The following is a 16,066-nucleotide window of genomic DNA, read 5'->3' on the forward strand; positions in this document are numbered from 1 at the left end:
GCATAAGCCCCCGGAGGGCGGCATGTTTGTCTCTGTGATGCACCACGCAAGCTCTAATGGGTGTTCACTGAGTTCCATTTCCTGTAGGATTAGTGGTAAAACTAGCCTTTTTTCTTTTTGCTAGAGGTTTCTGAAAAGATCAAGATGGCTCCTTATATATCCTCCAACTAACCCCTGCCTTAATCAGTTGGCCTTTTGAGGTACGAAGGCTGGTATCGGTGTCCTTATTAAAACTGGAGCAGTGTCTAAGTTCTGTTTGGTGGCCTGAAGTTTTCCCGAGTGAAGCTTTTGTCACCAACAAAAGTCGAATGCCCGGACGTGCTTGTGCTAAAAGTCTCGGTGACCAGACAGGCCATCTTACCTCAGTTTCCCTAACTGCCCAATGGGGAGTGGATCGGTTGATGGTGTACGTCCCCCTGAAAGCTGGCCATGTCACTTTTGATAGAAGTAGCTCCCCTCCCTTGCGCTGTGTATTCATTTTCTACCTCAGACAAGGGTGGAGATAGACATATTGGCTTCTGTCTTTTATCTTGCTCTCCGTGGTAAACCTGTATGCATTTAAGAATTCCTCCAGCCTTTTGAGTTGAAGGTATAAGTTGTATTATGCCGTGTTTGTGCGTGTTTTATCAAAAAATACAGGATGTCCCCCCAAAATGTATACACAGTTTGAGTGATTATGAAGTCAGTATTTATTAACATACAGTTCATTTTCAAAATTAAGTGAGTTATCAGCTGTTAAAGTGTGTATCCATTTTTTGGGGAACACCCTACATTTTTGTTCTGGAGGAGGAATTCCCTCCTCACCTTCCTTGGGTAACTGCCAGCAGGGGACAGTTCCACACGTATCCTCAGCTTCTTCCACGCGAAGGAGGAGGGCGTTTTAGAAATGTGTTCCTGAAAGAGAGCATTCAGAGTTGATGGTCTCTTGGGACTCTGGCTGGAGACTCCACTTGCTTTCTTCCTCCTGGAGATCTCTGTGTCTCTTCCCGCCCTCCGTCTCGCCCTCCCCACCGCTCCTTCTAAGTGAGGTGTAGTGTTGATGAGGTCGTTTTGTCTGAAGCTACCTGTAGCTTGATGGTTAATAATATTGATGTTGTATACATGTACCTATTGAACATGAACTCTAAGGGAGAACCTGTGGGTGTTGGATGCTTTTTCTGTCATTGATGCTGTTATTCACACGCTCTTCAGTTTTTTAGTTTTGATCCATGTGTCATGAACCCCAAGAGTTCTCTCTCGGGGCAGCTGTTTTGCATTTCTCTGCTATGTTTATTTTCTTTTTCCTTATATTTATTTATTTGTTTGTTTGTTTGTTTGTTTGATCTTTATTGTTGAAAGTATTACATATGTCTCCTTCTTTCCCCCATTGATCCCCCTCCAGCCCCCCTGCCCCCCTCCCTAGACCCTCAGCCCCCTCCCCAACCCCCCACTGTCTGCATCCATGGGTTATGCATATAGGCACACAAGGTCTTTGGTTGACTACCTTGCTATATTCACTTTCCATGTTCGTTTTGTTTGCTCCCCAGTATCTGCAGATGAAATGGCCGCTGCTCGACGTCCAGGCAGGCACCCTCCAGAGCAGACAAGCCCTCAAGGATGCACGCTCTCCGTCGCCGGCGCACATTGTTGTGAGTGACCTGACAGAGGCAGTCGCTTCCTTTATTGGGGGGAAGATGAAGAACATGCTCTTTGGTTGATAACAGGCCTTGTGTGTCAGTCTTTCTTTCTTTAAACATATTTTGTTTGGCATATTCTTGGATATGGTGTATGTCTAGAAGGTACCTGTTTTCTTCTATTGGACCTTAGCGATTATTACCTACCCGGAAAATTTCCCACCTGTCCTTTCTCCTAGCATGGGGTCGAGTCGAGCTTCGTGGGCTCCAGTTAGTAGGCACAATCATCGTGGTGTAGGGCAGACTGGAGATGGTATCAAGGCAGTTTTAAAGACTATAGTACGTACTCCAAAAATCTTTCCTGAAAAAGTCGTTTAGGGGAGGTGAGTGGCAGAGGCGGGAATTAGAAATTAGACTTTTTCCAGCCCCTTACCCCCCAATTTATCTTAATTGTTGGAAAGAAACACTCTACACTAACATCAGAAAAATGTCTTCTGGGATGATTGATTGAACTTAGAAATGAACTTAGAAAGGCTTAAATTAAATTTAACCTGTACATCCATGGCTTTGAAAGCACAGGGTTTAATTAATACAGGAGCCATTTGTTTGTAGTACTAAGAGACTACACCATACCCTGTGTGTCTACATATATTTTTAATGCACTTTCTAAGGATTTTGTAGGTTCGGAAAGTGGAATTTATAAATTAACCTCTTGAGAAGATAGCTCAGCCATATTAGGATATTCTCTCTTTTAGATTTATGTCATGAGCTGGACTTTATACTTTCGAAATAATGAATGGAAGACACTTTTATAACAATTTTATGACAGGTAGAATTATGCAAAGCACGGAACAATTCATTTATTTTTTATTTAAGTATCACAAAATGTTACCCATTAATATATTTTGCCTCCGTGTTACTTGTAATTTCTAAAAATGGCAAAATGATTTATTTAAGTAGAAAGATCTCGGATGCATTGTGTCAGAATTCAGGTCAACTGCCTCCTTATTTTGTAGCTTGCTGTAATTGAGAATATATTATTTAATGAATTTGCCTCTGTTATAGGAATATCAAATATATATGTGGATGTATGTGTATATCTATCAGAAAATAATTTATTTCCATAAAGCCACATCTTGGGTCATTGTTTGTGAAAATGTCTTAGGAATTTTTCTTATCAATAAGGCATGTAGAAAAGATTGACATTCTCCAGAAACTTCCTCCTTCCTCTACCCCACAATAAAATGGATGCTCCTAATTACACATGCTCTTATGATGCCAAGATTTCAGGGCTGGAAGTGACCTTAGCGCTCAGGTAGGCCCAACCTGCTCTCAGAAAAGGAAACAGGCCCAGAGATGCCTTAAGTGACTTGCCCAATGTCACACGCTGTGCTAGTGGCCAGAGCGAGGGCTGGACCCGCCTGTGCTCCCTTCCCGGGGCCTTGTGGAACGTCCTCTCCTAAGGGAGAGACCTTCACTTCCCGTGGCTGGTTCTGTTTTGCTCCCTCTCCATCGTGTCATCATCAGGGACGGAGTCATTGGTGCAAAGAAGTGGTTGGCTCAGGGTTCCGACGCAGCTTTCTCCTAGGAAACGGGGTGCCATGTCAAACCGTGTGGTAACAACGCCCCAAGATTTTACAGAAGTGTGATGGTCCGAGTCCTCGAGGGGATATGAGGAAGCCCACCCATTCCACATTTCCTGCCACCCCGAATTTCCCAGTGTGGGTCTAGGCTTTGCCATTTATTTCTCTGCTTTTGGAAATGCTTGGTGCGGGACTCGCCCACATTGTTTTTTTTTATGTGCAGAGATAGGATATTATCTTTAAAATCCCTTGGAGGACTCTTCTCTCTTTGAATGTGGAGAGAAGCTGTAATTCTTAGAAGTGGTTCAGAGTGAACACCGCACCTCATAGGTATGTCCGGGAGGTCCACGGGCCACGCTGGTGAGCAGGAGTGGGGTTTTGGCCATTGGGAGAGGGGTGGGTGACTGTCCTCTCTAACACCTGCCTCCTAAACCCCATAAGAACAGATGCCACCAGTCGGCCTTGAGCACCTTATATTTTCATTTGCAGAATGAACTACCCTGAACAGTGGTTAAACCATATTTTTTTCTGGGAGCCCCTGTGGGTTTTGGTGAGGAATGCAGCCAGAGGAGTTAGGGTTTTGTTTTTTCCCTCTGCTGTTTAGTCGAAGGCATGTTTACCATGGCAACCACTTGGGAGAACACCACCCTTGAGATGGAGACCCTTGTCCAAAGGGGCCCCAGGTGGCAGCTGTAGCAGTAGCTGTTGTGCTTTCTGCTCCATTCCTGGGGCCCTGCCCTGGGGAAGGGCCCTGGTGTGGGGGGTTTGGGTGGGTGGTGGAGGGGTGGGCTCTGGGAGCTGGAGAGAGGAGAAAAGCCATAGCTTGGACAATAGGAAACCAAACTTGTGAAATACTTAATGCTTGTGGCAGCTGACTGGTTATATGAGTCAGCCCTGTAATTGTGCATTTCTGCAATCTTCACCTGACACCAAGGGGAGAGGCGGAGGGGTGTTGGGCGCTGGGGGGGGAGGGGGGGCTGGGGGGAGGGGGTATTAGTGGAGGGAGATGGAAAGTAGGTGGAACAAGGCTGGAGATTGTTGGCCACATACAGTTTTGGGGACTGAGGAGTCATACACCTTGGGGACTACATTTCTCATTGCATTTTCATTGGACATAGGGTGATGTGCCGACCGGAACTGGCTTGGCAGGTACAGGATGCCTGTGTGGATAAAGGGGTCCCTCTGCATCATGGCTGATGATGTGTCATTTGGCTCAGCGCTGGCCAGAGACTGTGGTCCATGCGGAGATGCACTGATGAATGGCCAGTTTCACCCAGACACTGGGCTCTTCCTCACATTTTATTTTTCATTTTTTTAAAGGAGATGTTGTCACATCACAGCGTTTCATAAGACGTGTTTCAAAATAGTTGTCCAAGGATTGCTTTCTAATTTCTGTGAAATTGGAAGTTATTGTGATTTCTGGGCCAACCAGTTTCATAATGATTTCTAATGTTTTCTTTTGAAAGTAGAGAAGCGTTCAGTGTTTGTTAGTAATCACTGGAGACTGTCACTGTCGCAGTCTGCTAAGAAAGTAACTTTTCCCCGGTCCATATTTGGGGCAGAATTCTCACATGGGAGCCAAAAGTATTTTGTCTGAATATTTTAGTCGGACTGGATTTTTTTTTTTTTCATGTGGTATGTGGATTACCACATTACAAAATATTGATGTATAGAATAAACATTCTCAACAAGTGGAGTTCAATTGATTAAATAGTATTTAAATTTAGAAGCAAGCCCTATGAACTTTAGTTCCTATAATGGCTACACCATCTTGTTTGTTATAATTATAATTTACCTTCAAGGATGATGTTTTGAATTTGGGGTGGGGGGCTAGCCAAAAAATAGGAATTTACACACAAACCCATCTCTCTCTTCTCCATTTTCCCTACCCCCCCCCCCCCCCAATTCATCTATTTCCTAAAAGTCTCCAAGATACCACCCATAAGAGCCAGGTTCTCCCCCACAACCTCCCGTCCTATTTTCTCATTCACAGAAGTAGCTCATGTTTCCTTCCCTGTGGTGTTTTTCAATTTATATTTAAAATTGTTTTGTCGACAATGAGTGCCAGGCAGCTGGTTTGTGTAAGCGGTTGAGCCCGAGTCTTGGCCGGGCTGCCTCCAGGGCCGGTAAACAGAGGGGTTCCAGGCTGCTCCCTGGACGCCACCCCCGGTGTCTTTGTACCAAGGCTTTCATTTCACTTCCTTTGTACCCGGCAGAAAAAGATCCTGAACCCCAAATGGTGGTGTTTTGGTACAGCGTGTATCTTACAAAACGGCGAAAGGCTTCAGAAGTTCCCACCACGTTGTCTTGGGGGTTTCCTTTTGACGCGGAGGTGGAGTCCACCTTAGGGCACATTTCTCAGCGGCTCTAGGTCTCGGGTGTCTTGCGGGGTGATGAGCACCGGGGTGTGGGGTGAGAAAGCCGTCTGAGCCCCAAGGAGCAAAGCCCTCCAGGCTGTGCCGTGAATTTTTTGTTGTTGTTGTTCTTGCGTAAACGCTGAAAGCGAGCGCAAAACTCTCGATGGGATGTGGCGTGATGGTCAGAACTTCAGACGAGCCCCCGCTGTCTGCGTGGGGAGCATTTTCAAGTCAGCTCGGGGGGCGTGGCGGGCCTTCTGCTGTTGGTTTCTGAGGAGTTCAGGGCGTGGGGAGGCTTACTCCTAGTTAACAACAAAAAGCGACCCTGAGAGCATCCTCTTCACGATCCAGTACATGCGGGTGTGTCGAGGGGCTGCTCTTCTGCCGGATGCTGTTGGCAGGGGGTGTGCCAGGAAGCCCTGTTGCGAGCCGAGGCCCAGCAAGACCCTAGTAACCCCTACCTGCCAGGTGGGAGTCATTGTTCCAGGTGCCCTGAGGAGTCCCGGGTGCCAGCGGGTCTGGCCAGGGAGAAGGCACTCAGACTGAGAAATTGGTGAGGAGTACAGGCTGGGAAAGGCCCTCTGGGGAAATGGCATTTAAAATGACATTTGAAGGCTTCCATGGAGTTGGCCAGGCGAAGGTCTGAGAGAAGGCGTGGAAAGTGGCAGAACATTCCAGGCAGAAGGAAAATACATGGACAGAGGCCTCAGGAGGAAAAAAAACACACAGAACAAAACTTGGCTGTGAGAGAAGCAGGAAGCCAGCTACAGTGGCAGGTCCTGAGGGTGCAGGGAGAGTGGCCTGGGGGGGCTATGGTGAGGTCTTGGTGTTTAGCCCACCATTGTGGGGAATCGTTGGGGGGTTTGGCTTGTGTGAAGCTGATGGCAGCAGGGATGGTGAAAGCAGACAGATCTGGAGGGGACATCAACAGAACTTGCTGATGGCTTAGATATTGGTGTTGAGGGAGAAAGGGGAGTCAGAGGTGGCTGGAGAATGCCATTCACTGAATGGGGAATATTGGAGGGGAGCAGGTTTGCAGTGGGAGAGGTTTTTAAAACACTACTTATTCATTCCAGCTTTATTGATATGTAATTGACATATAACATTGTATAAGTGTAAGGTATGCAGTGTGTTGACCTGATACACTTATTGTAAAATGATTGCCATCATAGTGTCAGCTAAAGCCCCGGTCACGCAACATAGGTACCATTTTTGGGGTGGTGAGAACATTTAAGATCTGCTTTCTTAGCACCTTTCAAGTTTATCATTATAGCCACCATTCTCTACATTAGATCTCCAGAACTTAACTCATGTTTTAACTGGAAACTTGTACCCTCTGATCAATATCTCCCTATTTTCCCCAACTCCCAGCCCCTGGTAACCAGCAGTCTACTCCATACTTCTGTGAATTCAGCTCTTTCAGATTCTGCATAGAAGGAATATCACTATTTGTCTTTCTCTGCCTAACTTATTTCACTTAGCACAATGCCTTTAAGGTCCATTCATGTCACATGGCAGGATTTCTTTCTCATGGTTGAATATGAAGAATAGTCTGTTGTGTACATATAAACACACACCACGTTTTCTTCATCTGTTTATCTGTTGATGGACACTTAGGCTGTTTCCAGGTCTTGGCTGTTGTGGATAATGCTGCAATTACATGGCAGTTCAGATAACTCTTGGAGATCCTGTTTTCATTTCCTTTGGCTATATACCCAGACGTAGGTTTGCTGGATCGTATGGTAGTTCTATGTTTAATTTTTTGAAGAATCTCCATATTGTTGTCCACAGTGGCTGCACCAATTTACACTCCCCTCAGTAGTGCAAAGGGTTCCCTTTTTTCCGCATCCTGTTGGCGCGTTATCGCTTGTATTTTGAGGATAGCCCTTCTAACAGGTGGGAGGTGTTAATTCATTGTGGTTTGGATGTGCATTCCCCCGATGATTAGTGATGTTGAGTACCATCCCATCGACCTGTTGGTACATTTCATGTACCTTCTTTGGAAAAATGTGTATCCCGTTTAAGAGCTGTCTTTTTGAGAGACTGAGATACTGGGGTTCATGAGCCCCCGAAGCAGTAGGGCAATAGGTGGAGTCAGTGATGGATGATGATAACCACAATAGCAAATAAGCCTGTAGCACGTCCCGTGTGCCAGGCTTGGTTCTCGGTGCTTTATAGGTGATAATTATCCCCACTTTACAGAGGGGGAACTTGGCACCGGGAGGTGAAGTATTTGTCCAGTTGTGGGAGTCAGGATGTGACAGAAGGCAGCCTGGCCCAGGGCATGCCAGCTCTTAACCCCCTGCCCCCAGCCCCCCAGCCCCAAAGACACAAGTAAATGGGCCCAGTGTGGGATGCTGAGGGCTGTGGGGGGCGCCCCTGCCCCCGCTGGCCAGGGTGGCAGGGCTCAGACACCTGCTGGCCTCGCTGGAGAGGGAGGCACGGGGTTGCTCGGGGATTTGGTCTCTGGTGTGGCTGCTGCAGAGGACTGAGGGCACACTGTAGGAAGGGAGGGACAGGTGAATGTGGGGGGTGTGGCCGTGGGGACCTGCGCCCATTTCCTAAACGCTTTTCCCTGTGCGCTCTCTTCACTCTCTCCTCTGCGTGTACACTTTCCCCTGGTTTGTCCCCCTTCTCCCCCCCGTTAGCGATGACTCAACCAGACTTTCTAGAATATTTGGCACGCATTTCCCAGCAGCGGCTGAGTCAGAACTTTCCCATTTCACAGACAGAACCATGGTAAGGGTGGTGAGTACTTTGTCTGAGGGTATAAACAAGCCGGCGAGCACCACACAGCTGCGTCATTATAAGGAGACCTGTGCGTCTCGAACACTCAGAAGCCGGCAACCAGGTGGGAAGTAGGGGTTCGGATCAGGGGTGCTCTGAAGGGAGAGAGGGCAGTGAACCCCAAGATGTACGAGTCTATCGTTAAAGGCCCGAGTGTCCTTCTCTGCTTCCAGAAAGTACAGTGAGGAATCCTGACGTTCTTGAGGTTTGGGTCCGTGGTGTGGCGTCCGACCACCATGGCGATGGAGGACACGCTACCAAGAAAGATTGTGTAAACGCGGCTCTGTCGCTTCAGATGAGAATCACAAGGAGTTTTGCAACCGTGAGATCACAAGTCAGTCACCCACCGCCGTCCCTCCTGCTGTTTAAGCCCCTGCTCAGAAGTCGTGGGTGGTCCACACAGGCTGTTCCTGGATAGAGAGATACATGCTCATGTCTTCCGTGTCCTTTGGTGTAATATGGGCTCTAGGGAGGTCCTGCCTTTCTACTGCGATGAGATCCCTCTCTTTGAAACATGCACCCCTTGATCTGTTTTATTCTCCGTTCCGCTCATGCCTCCCATGTACCCATCTTGAATTTTGAGGGCGAGACTCCCTCCCTCATTGGTGAGTCGTCGCTTCACAGTCATCCCCAATTGTAAGTGCGTATCTTCAGTGACTGATCTGAAACTGTGGAAGGGTGCGAACTGCTCATTTTCGATTGCAAATCCTTCCTCTAAATTAAGGGAAATTCCTTTTTAAATGTAGCTTTCCTCATGCGTAACATGTATGTTCGTTGTGGGCAGTGTGGGAACTAGGCCATAATTTTGCCATTCAGAAGTCACTTGGTATGTTGGGTATATTTTCTTTAGACTTGTCCCTCTCGTGTACTAATATTTATATTTGTTTTTAACATCTTTGAGCTCATCGTCGCGCTCAGTATTTCCAGCCCTGCATTTATTTAGAATGAAAAGTGATGCCGTGAATAAGCACCTCCCCCATGTCATTAAAATCCTTAAGGGTTTTTGACCACATAACAGCCATAGTATATACACCCCAGTTTGCTTACTCCATGCCCTGTTGTTGGGCGTTTAGAGGGTCTCCTTTTGTTTCTGCCATTCTAACGAATCCTGTGATGAACCTCTCTGTGGTCCCCTCCCCTTTAAGTATTTTCTTAGGATAGATTCCTAGGAAGGAAAGCAAGAGGACAACACTTACACACATGTCCCGATAAAGAGCCACAAAGGATCATCCTGCAAGGTCTCCCATTTCTATAACTGTCGCGATTGTGTGAGAGTTAGACTTACCACAATGGGAGTGACTTTCTTGTGTCTGGGATGTTAAACTCCACCGAGCTGCAGAGAGGAGACCCGAGCATCCCACCATCTAAAGCAGCAGTTCTCAACCTGTGGGTCGCGACCCCTTTGGGGGTTGAACGACTCTTTCACAGGGGTCACCTAAGACCATCGGAAAACACATATATAATTACATATTGTTTTTGTGATTAATCACTATGCTTTAATTATGTTCAATTTGTAACAATGAAATTGGGGGTCACCACAACATGAGGACCTGTATTAAAGCGTCGCAGCATTAGGAAGGTTGAGAACCACTGAAACGTCCCCAGGCCGTTCACCTTCAAAACACACAACCCAAAGGATTGCTCGTAAATGATTAGTAGGTTTTAAAGTCAGCTGATGTTCTTGTGATTTTTTTCAGAATTACATGTATCCTTTTTAGACGCCTCACAGAGTAATTCTCAATACATGCAGCACGGAGGGCGGCTGTAGAATTCTTGGAGAATACTTTTATAACCTCAACTAATTGTAGGGTGTCTTTAGTTTTAATATCCCTTCCTTTAATGGCCGGTTATTGTACAGATGTTATTTCTTTGGTGCTGCGTGTGACCTTGCTCAGGAATATGACTCGGTGATGTTTTTGGGAAAATCTACCTAGTTTTCAAACATGCCAATTGTTGCTGTGTTTAAGATCAACCCACAGAAAGTGTGGGCAGGCGGGTAGCCTCCAGTTGGTCTCAGCGCTGTGTCTTGTGCTTGGGAAAAAGTCTGGCACTCTGGGCCAACGTTTCCTGACAGTTGTCTCACCTAATGTTGGTGGGTTACTGGAAAAACCCTAAAATCGGGTTGGGGAAACCCTGGGTCATGCAGACAGTTGGTTTCTTTAGGGAAAGACCTTTCTTTTTGAGACATTTTAAATATATTTTTATTGATTTCAGAGAGGAAGAGAGATGGAGAGAGAGATAGAAACATTAATGATGAGATCAGTGATCAGCTGCCTTCTGCACACCCCCTACTGGGAATCGAGCCCATAACCCCTGCATGTACACTTGACCCGAATTGAACCCGGGACCCTTCAGTCCACAGGCCGATGCTCTATCCACTGAGCCAAATCGGCCAGGGCAGGGCAAGTTCTTGATTCCTCTGGGTGATGGCACCTTTATAAGGAGGCGTCCTAGAGCGAGCGAGTGAGGAGCTCTTCTCCAGCCTCGCAGGGACAAGATTGGAACAAACTTCGGAAAATTGTTTTAGTTTCAGCACCTGCTCTGTTTACCAAGCATGGGAGCCTGTTTTAAATTAACATGGATCGACTTAGAGCTCAACTCATGGTTTTGCCCATGTTTATTTTTCCAGTAAATAAAACAGAAGTGTGCCTTTGGCAGCCATCCTGTCCTGCTGTCGTTTCTGTCTTGCTGATTAACTCTGCGTATGGGGCTTGTCTCTCCAACCAGACTGTCCATTTCTCCAAGCCAAGGGGCCCCATGGTTTATGTCTTTGCATGTGGCTTTCTCCCTACCTATTGTGGTGCTTTGCTAATTAAGCAGAAAACCAGTTTCTGGTGAGGGACTGGAGTTGATTAGTCTGGCATGAGTGTGCTTCATTGTTACCTTCGCATGCTCAGAATCGTCCCGGTGAGCACAGGGCTGGCCCGCAGGTCTGCTTTCCCCGTGAGGTGGTAGCATGCTTTGGGGAAACGTAATTTCGGTATGACACTGTGCAAGGCTTGCCAGTAACTTGATAACCCACCCTCATGCATTCCATGTCGGAGAGGAGCGCCTCTAATCGCCAGAGTGGCGTTGACGTGGAACGTGGTTAGCTAGCATTTATCTGATGTCTTATACCAGAGGGTCAGGCTCGTAGGATGTCTGTTGCTTTACAATCTTCGTTTAAACTGACCGTTTCTTGGGGATCCTGGGATGGGGTGACTGAGTTTTTTGTTTTTTTTTTAATATATTTTATTGATCTTCTACAGAGAGGAAGGGAGAGAGAGAGTCAGAAACATCGACGAGAGAGAAACATCGATCAACTGCCTCCTGCACATCCCCCACTGGGGATGCGCCCGCAACCCAGGCACATGCCCTTGACCGGAACCGAACCCCGGGACCCTTCAGTCCACAGGCTGACGCTCTATCCACTGAGCCAAACCGGCTTTGGCAGGGGTGACTGAGCTTTTTAAGAGACTGGCCAGTTGGGAAATAAGCCCTGGATTATTTATTATGGGAAGTGGGTATATTTCAGGAAGTGTTTTGGTGATTGGTTTGTTCACGTCTTGTGGTTCAGATTTTCACTCCTTTGGGTAAATTAATACGATGGGGACACCTGAATTTCAGAATTGTCCCTGGGAATACGCTGGGTTCGGAAGGGAGGGAGCCTAGAGGGTCTGGCTGGGAAAGTTCGTTGTTATGTCATTTTGCATATTAGGATGTGAAAATACAGTGAGTTAGCTGCTTGCCCGGGATCCCACGTGTAGGAATGCATCTTCAGGCCATTATTCAGGTCTCTGCTCCAGCCCCATGCTTTCCCCTCAGAGTCAGATTCCACTTTGTGTTGGAAACCAAATAGACATAACATGTCCAGGTTCAGAATTGCTATTTCCACCCCTTCCCCACCACCGAACCTGTTACCCCAGAGCTGAACCTGACAGAAAGGTGAACGCCATTCATTGTGGCACAGGTCCCGAACCTTGCATCATCTTCACTCCTCTTTCTCTCACCCCCACATGCAGTCCATCAGCCTCACGTGTCCTATTAGCTCTGCCTTCCCAGTGTGTGTGGAATCTGACCACTTTCCACCCCCTCCATGCTTACCTCTGGAGTCCAGTCTGCTCTCACCTCTCACTTGGATGTTGCCGGAGTGTCTCCACAGGTCTCCACACCTCCCACCCTTGCCACTTCCCATCTTCCATCCTTGGTCCCTAAGGTTATTCCCACACTTGACATGGCCTTTTAAACCCTTAGCCAGATCATATCACATTCCTCTACTGAAACTCTGCAGGATAGACTTTGTCTTCTTTTGTTGTTATTAATCGTCCCCCGAGGATATTTTTCCATTGATTTTTAGAGAGAGTGGAAGGGAGGGAGAGACACACAGAGAGAAACATCACCGTGAGAGTCACGTTGATTGGTTGCCTCCCACACAGGCCCTGACCAGGGCTAGGGATTGAGCCTGCAACCGAGGTAGGTGCCCTTGACTGTATTTGAACCCGGGACCCTTCAGTCCACGTGCTGATGCTTTAACCACTGAGCAAAACCAGCGAGGGCTAGATTTTGTCTTTTGAAAGAGACCCAGAGAGCACTTGGCCCTGTCACCTCATTGAAAGGTGTGACTTTGAGATTTGAAGATCCATTGTGTTGGCTGGAGGAGGGAGGGGCAGGGCGCCACAGGAGAACACGTCGGCTGAGCGATCCCTGGTCCATCAGTCCTTTGCTAGTGCAGTAGCATGTGGCAGATGTCTTGGTCACACCCCCAGTGGGACCCAGATGAATCTGAGCCCCGCCCGTCCCCAAAAGCGTGCTGTCTGTCCAGCCGTGGCTTGTCTGCGATGAGAAGCTCGTGAAGAACGCTGAGCAGTGTGATGCAATCTGTTTTCCAGCCAGAGCCTGCATCGCGGGTAGGTCCGGGCAGCGATTAAGTGCATCCCTCAGGCTGTGGAAGAGCCTTGAATGCGCTGGGTCCCCATGTGCCCAAGTGCAGTGGACCAAAGGCCTCTTGTTCGTCCTGCTCCCAGGGCACGAGCTGCCTGTTTCCCTCCCTGGGACACTGTCTGTGTTGCTCAGGTGCTGGGGTAAAGAAACTAGCAAGGGTTTAAAAAGGCTGAAGAAGGCCAGGCCCGTGTGCTCCGTGGTTGAGCGTTGACCCATGAACCAAGAAGTCACCAGTTTGATTCTAGTTAGGGCACATGCCTGGGTTGTGCGCTCAGTCCCCAGTAGGGGGTGTGTAGGAGGCAGCCTATCAATGTTTCTATTTCTCTATCCCTTTCTCTTCTTCTCTCTCTAAAACCAATAAAATAAAATATTTTTTAAAAATGCTGATGAAGGAGGGAAGGAAAGCCCATCCTACAAAGCTTAGGACTAAACCACCCCATGACTCCCAGAGGCCATGTCATGGTCCCATTTTCAAGACCCGTCTTTGGACCCCCACCTCCCACTCTTTTCCTTCTAATGCTCCTGAATTTAGGCCTGACTCAGGGACACACGTCAGATTCTAAGAGACGTGTTTGTTTCCCAACCCTTGCAGACTCAAGGAAGAAGCCAACCTTGATGGGTGGAGGTAGAACATAAAATCTAATAAAAGTGTCTCAGTAACAGAAGGGGAGCAGGGCTGGGCAGAAGGGCTCCCTGAGCTAACCTTCGGGATGATTCAGTTGAAACTCAGGAAAAAAACATCTTTTTGGAAAGCGGTAGCAGCCCCCTTCCGCCAAAACCTATAAATGAAGGAATGTCTGGAACCCGTAATTGCCACGACCAAGGCAAGACATTGTCAGAGATCGAATTAGTAAGTTTGACTGATAGAAACCATTTCCATTTTTAGAATCCAAGCATTTTTCCTTCATTTTTCCCTCAAGCCCCTTCCCACCCCCCTCCCACAAAGCACGTATTGGTATCTTTCTCATGCTTTCCTCTTAAATTAGCAGGTTGTTTTCAGGTATTGAGAATAACACTGACACGCTGACTTCCCAGTACATAGAAAAAAACAAATGTTCAAAAGAGTAGAGCTCCAAAGAAGACATTTATCTCTACATCATTTCCCCCTGCTCATAGAATTCTTCTCCCCCTCCTAACTGTGGGGAACTACCTTTGCCCTGTTCTCCTGGTCCTGGGAGGCATGTGATTGGGCAAGGGGCAGGCATGTGATTTACGCAAAGGTACTTACCCATCTTCACCAGGAAGAGAAGATCTAAATCTGTGGCTCCTTGCAGCTACTCTGACACACATACAAGCATGCAGGCGCGTGTCCCACGGCACGGAGGGCGCACGTTTGCAGATGAAGGCGTGTGTGGGAGGAGTGTCTGGATGACACCATTTAATTCTGCGTAGCCAGCCTCACATTCCTGGACCGTCCTATTAGGAAGCCCGCTAGTTGGAGGTGGTTTTCTGTCACGTCAACCAAGAACTGTTTTCTATGTCTTAATCAAAATGTTGTTCTTCTGAATTAAAAATGTTGGACTGTGAACTGATTCTTCTTCTACGATGTCACTAGGGACCCACGTGAGCAGAACACACCTGCCCTTCTGTACAAATGGGTTGATTTGTGCCGATCTGAGAATTGCTTTCAGAGGGGGCCACACTGTGCCCACTCTTCTCCTACCAACAACTTTTAGAGAGAGGTTGTGTGAAAAAACAAGCAGTTTCCATGGTTTCCTCCTGTGGTCACGGGGAATTTTGAAAATGAACTTTAGGTATTTTCATGAAATTCCTGTTTTCATATTTTTCATTTCTTCCGAGTTTTCTCTTCTGCCTGCTACCTAACATCCCCATCTTTGCCCTAAAGCTCTCTTCTTACTGTGCCTTACGGCTATTCAGAAACAACTAGTTAATTGATGGTATGAAGTCCTGTCCTTTTTGTTGAAAAATGTGATGATAACCTACATACAAAGGAGGTGCCATTGCAACCCCAGTGATCCCTCCTTGCTAACACGTTGTAGGAGTGTTACTACTTTCTTATCATGGACAGTTGGTGGCAAAATGAGCATACGGGTGTTTATTTCTGTTTGATTTATTGATTATTACAACTTTACTATTTGAAGTTACTTTCCATTTTCCTTTACCATGGAAAGAGCCTGCAACTCCAAACAACAGCTACCGTTCCAAGGTCTTGGAACAGAGTGCAGTGTTTGCACCCAGAATGTAGGCTGGGGAGATCTGCCTGGATCATTGTGTTAAGAGAGATTAGTGCCCAAGGGAAAGAATTCCTACATTGATGGATTAATATCGGCCAAACAGGAAGGAGGATAGAGGAAGGCCAAGGAGGTATGCTCTCACCAAAAAGGATTTATTCCAGAAAAAGAAAGGATTGCAGCCTTGGCATCCACGTGGCAAAGACAGAGGAAGAAGCTTGCAGTGGGGAGGAGGAAGGTAAGGGGAGGACTGTTACAACCATAGAGCTCTGCAGTGACCAGAGAGTCCTTCCCGTAGGCCTCTTGCAATGACATAGGATGTGAGAGCTCCCCCTACAGGCCATCTCGATTCCTGACTAGGTTAAGACCCCTGTCATAAATTTTAAGACACATCACACCAGTCATTTGTGCTTTAGGCAATCAACTTTTGGGGAAAGTGTCTCCAAGTCGAGACTCCCTACTGGATCTATCAGCGCCCAGTCAGATGTCCAGTCAGATGGCACAGTGAAGGAATTCTTACTGACATGCCACTTAAAAACACGTTCCAAATGAAGTGGTAGGAAAGGAACATTAGTCATCAGAAACAGGAATGAGAATGTGCCCAAGGAAATGAA

General features: G+C 47.1%; 1 protein-coding gene across 20 annotated transcripts in view; it reads left to right on the forward strand.

Annotated features, from left to right (window-relative positions):
* Positions 1 to 16,066, forward strand: part of TCF7L2 (transcription factor 7 like 2) — a 197,184-nt gene that overhangs the window by 73,947 nt on the left and 107,171 nt on the right. For all 20 annotated transcript variants that reach the window (XR_013996738.1, XM_081104672.1, XM_081104673.1 and 17 more), the window contains one exon: positions 1,527 to 1,628. Coding sequence is in view for 19 of the 20 variants with exons in the window: in XM_081104672.1 (XP_080960798.1) it covers positions 1,527 to 1,628 (102 nt within the window). In the remaining variant the exon portion in view is untranslated. The remainder of the gene's footprint in view (positions 1 to 1,526; positions 1,629 to 16,066) is intronic.

The sequence above is a fragment of the Myotis nattereri genome (genome assembly GCF_964212035.1).
Source record: "Myotis nattereri genome assembly, chromosome: 13".
NCBI lineage: Eukaryota > Metazoa > Chordata > Mammalia > Chiroptera > Vespertilionidae > Myotis > Myotis nattereri.